This window comes from Thamnophis elegans, chromosome Z (genome assembly GCF_009769535.1).
Source record: "Thamnophis elegans isolate rThaEle1 chromosome Z, rThaEle1.pri, whole genome shotgun sequence".
Classification (NCBI taxonomy): Eukaryota; Metazoa; Chordata; class Lepidosauria; order Squamata; family Colubridae; genus Thamnophis; species Thamnophis elegans.
The window spans coordinates 112126683-112131121 of NC_045558.1; the positions used below are offsets into that span (position 1 = coordinate 112126683).

At 32.0% G+C, this 4439-nt stretch overlaps 1 protein-coding gene across 1 annotated transcript; it reads right to left on the bottom strand.

Moving 5' to 3' along the window:
* Positions 1 to 471: 471 nt before the first annotated feature.
* Positions 472 to 1386, bottom strand: LOC116522780 (olfactory receptor 14J1-like). The gene has a single exon (XM_032237810.1). It carries the CDS (start codon positions 1384 to 1386, stop codon positions 472 to 474), a length of 915 nt encoding a protein of 304 aa, XP_032093701.1.
* Between the last annotated feature and the right edge of the window lie 3053 nt (positions 1387 to 4439).

The following is a 4439-nucleotide window of genomic DNA, read 5'->3' on the forward strand; positions in this document are numbered from 1 at the left end:
GGGGAATGTCTAAAACCCACAACACTGTCAAACTATTTACAAAGACTGTATTACTAGTATTCTTCTCATCCTTCCTATTACCTATCTCCTCCCATCTATGACTATAACCATGTCGTTGTATCCTTACAATTTATATTGTTTCATTTGTTTCCTAAAATGATTTTATTGCTTAATAGTAACGTGTGACTATCAGGAAGTGTGGTATCTTATGATTCTTGATGAATGTTTTTTTTTTCTTTTATGTACATTCAGAGAATATTCATTGTGTGTCCAATCATGCTTGGCCAATAACGAAGTCTATTCTATCTATTCTACTAAGCAACATATAGAATTATATGGTTCTTCTGATTTGAGATTTTGGATTTGCCTCCATCACAATTATCCCTTTCTACCTTAATTCTTTATTCATAGAAGTAAAAGAAAAGCCAAAAAAATGAAAAATTGAGGTAACTAAAATATTAAAACAATTTGTTAGAATCTCCACAGTTGAGAAAGGACATGTTTGATATTTTTATTTCGCATGCTATAGATGATTGGATTGAGCAAGGGTGGAAGGAGGGAATACAGAGCAGTCAACCCAAAATCTAAATAAGATTGTGTGCTAGAGGGAGGTCTCAGATAGGCAATGCATCCACTTAATAAAAACATAAACACTACTGTAACATGAGGAATGCAAGTGGATAAAGCTTTTTGCCTACCTTGATCCGAAGGGATTTTTAACACTGCCTTGAAGATCACTGTGTAGGATACAATAATAAAACTAAAACAACCTAGTGCACCAATGATACCGGCTATAATAATTCCAACCTCAAGTAAATTTAAGCCAGAGCAGGATAGTTTTAGCAATTGTGGAATTTCACAGAAGAATTGGTTGATCACATTAGAACAAAACAGAATGGAAAAACTGCCAATAGTATGCAACATTCCATACAGGAGACCAGAAAACCACACTAGAATTACTATTTCAGTGCAGGCTTTCAAATTCATCACTGTCTCATAGTGCAGTGGATTACAAATGGCAACATACCGATCATATGCCATGGCAGTCAGAAGGGACAAATCAGAAGCTTCAAAGCATATAAAGAAAAAGTTTTGAGTAACACAACCAAAGTAAGAGATGTGTCTGGTGTTCATTAGAGAATTGATCATGGATTTGGGGACAATGACTGAAATAATGCCCAGGTCCTGTAGACTCAAATTCATTAAAAATAAGTACATGGGGCTGTGTAGTCGATGATCAAAAGCTACTGCAGAGATGATGAGAAGATTTGCTGTTACACCAGCCAGATAAAACACAAGGAAGAAAAAGAAATGCAAAAGCTGTAGATGCCGATTTTTTGAGAATTCCAGAAGCAAAAAGTAAGATACTGTGGTTTGATTCTCCATAAGTCATTTAGGAGAAAGCTGCAGGGCATAACTGCAAGAAAGCAAAAGAGAGAGATGACGTTAGATACATTTTGGTGACAATTTGATATGTGGTGAGAACAGAAAACAAAAGAATCATAAAGCATGAACCCAAGGAATAGAGGATTAGACCATAGACATGTATGTCTGTGTGTATGTGTATGAGTACACATAGTATATTCTGTCAATTTCTACCCATCAAAAATCCACTCAAGGACTAGTTGCAAATCTGACATTTTTCCTTCTTTGCTTCTACCATTTCTACTACCTCCTGTCCTGTTCAAAAAGATTAGCTAGGATTAGAAAAAAACTCTATTCAAATCCACAGTGGAAGATTATTGGAAACATTTGGTATGGTCACAATCCCTTACTACTGGTAAAGGATTATGGTAGTATTGTAAAATTGTGGGATGTGCTTTGTAGAGTACTTTGTGCTTCTAATAAAAAGAAACTGTAAATCTATCCTAGAACCATAAAAACAAATTCTTATATTTTTCACGAGAACTGCTCCATGTCTCTTTGTTTCTCTGTGTTTTATTTGGCAACTAGATGGAAATGTTTTTTTTCTCCTTTCCTCTCTTTTAGACAAAACAAAACAAATACAAAATGCCTTTAGATTGATACATAAACACTAGTGTCCTAAACATGTATTTAATGGTATATTATTAAAAGGAAGATAGAACTTTACTTACAACATAACTGCTATTTTAATATTATTTCATTGATATTATATACACTATTATACTACTTTAAATATATTTAATCAAAATAAATCAGATATTAACAGAATAAATTAATTCCCTTGTCCAATTATCAGACAACAATGAAAGCTCAGTTTTTAAAAAATCAGTCTCTCTTTGAATACCCATCTATATTCCCTTGAAAGTTTGACTACAGAAAGATAAACAACTTATTATGGATCTAAAATCTGACGTATCAGCATTTTTAAAAATGTAAACTTATCTTTTAATGATACTACTAAAATTACCATCCATTTCTTTGATCCGTATGCATAGAAATTGTGAAATGACTTTATAGATCACAATTTACCTATTATTGCACCCACTCAATTTCATTTCAAAATTCATTTAAATGCATGAAGATGTGGTCTAATTTTTTTTGCAAATTATACAAATTAATTTAGCAAATTAATACAAATATAGAAATCTCTCTAGATTGGGTTCTGATTAATAACAACTTCAGAATTTCTGTATTAGTTCCATATTTTTAACAAATAATGTTAAAATTCTCTTTCCTAAATAGCTTCTCTATTATATTACAGCACTACTTTAGGCAGTCATTTGATTCAATTATCTTCTGAATGGAAGAGTTATAAAGCTAGCCTTGTAATAACACAGAAAATGTATTGAAATACTCTAAATAGCAATTTGTTCCTTTTCTGTTAAACTTTCAATTAATAAGTGATTTACTTTCCTTGTATAGACTATACATTGTATGCTTGAAAGATTGTTACATATCTTACCACTAAGTCAAAGCTGTACCACCAATTTTCATGTCGTGGAACATCTATCTGCAGTCATAGAGATTTCTAATCTGAATGTTTATTAATAACTGTTTTGTTTCCCTCAAGAGACTTGTACACTAACATGAAACTGACTTCTACATGTTTCTTAAGATAATTAGCAAAAACTAAATAAAACTTAATTCTCCATGCTTATTAATGTAAATGTTCATTAAGAACAAAATTGATATATTCTATGCTCCAGTTATAATATTGTATAATAATAACTGAGCTTGTTAACAGAATTGGGGCCACAGCCATACCAGCAGGGCAAATCGTGAAAGGTGAAACAATAATCAAGTGAGAATCATGTTTCATCACTTTTCATTATCTTTTACTTCTCTTGAACCTTTATCTTGCTCCTATTTTACAAAACATGCTTAAGCACAACATGCCTTAATGGGTGGCTTGAAAACATTCGAAGAACTAGGTAGCAACAATGTCAAATATCATCTTAACACCAAAGAAATGAGGAAAGCATTAAAAAAAATCAAAGTCTTCAAACTGTTTCTTTTTTGTGTAAAAAGGAGACAAAGAAAAAACAATCAGGCATTCAAGACTATAAAAATATAATTATGGTTAAACTTGAGGAGTTGATTTCTTGGCTGTCCTACATCAAAAAGGGGCATCTGCTCAAATTCAGAATGAGATTTTATATTACAACATGGATAATCATATGCTATAAATTTGAGGCAGTGGCAGTGCAAATGACCATTGTATTTGGATAAGTTTAGTGACACTTTGATTTCTCCAAATTAAGAAAAGTCAAAATGTTTAGAGACCTTTAAAGCCAACATGTTTGTTTTGTCCTTGTACTTGCTGAATAAGGGCCTGGGAAATCTTCACACAGCTCCATAACTCCTAATATTTCTGAAAGTCTCAGACTTTTGATTCCCACTCCTAGGCATCCTGAGATGGAAATGGCTTAAAAAGATTCTAGAAGGGTATTTCCTTATTCCTCCATTCTACACAAAAATATGAATATGAGGTATATGGATTAGAAAGTAATATACACACAGTTAAGTAAAAGTTGAGTTTATTGAATAAAGTAATAGCTACAACTGCAGAGTATACCGTAAACAGGAAATTTCACAAATAAAGCATGTAAACAAGAAATCAACTATAAATATAGGTCCATGAACATAGAACAAAATTTTATATTCTTCTAGTTTAAAGCTCCTCACTCTCAAAGGAAAGTGCTGATATTGCCAAAGTGATACAACTAAGCATATGGCACCTTCACAAAATACGCTCATACTTAGCCATTTTGGGAGGTAATCTTCATTTAAATATATATGCTATGTACATTTAGCTAAAATACATTTTTAAAAAAGTATTAGACAGATGGTGCATAGATAACACAACCCTGGATAAGGCTTTTGGTATATCTTTTCACAAGATTGGATAAAATCCTTCTCAAGCACATTTCAGTAAAGTATCATCCTGATGTACATTTATTTATACTCTTTTTTTCAGGTATTATGCAATAGAACATGTCTTATCTTTTGCAATT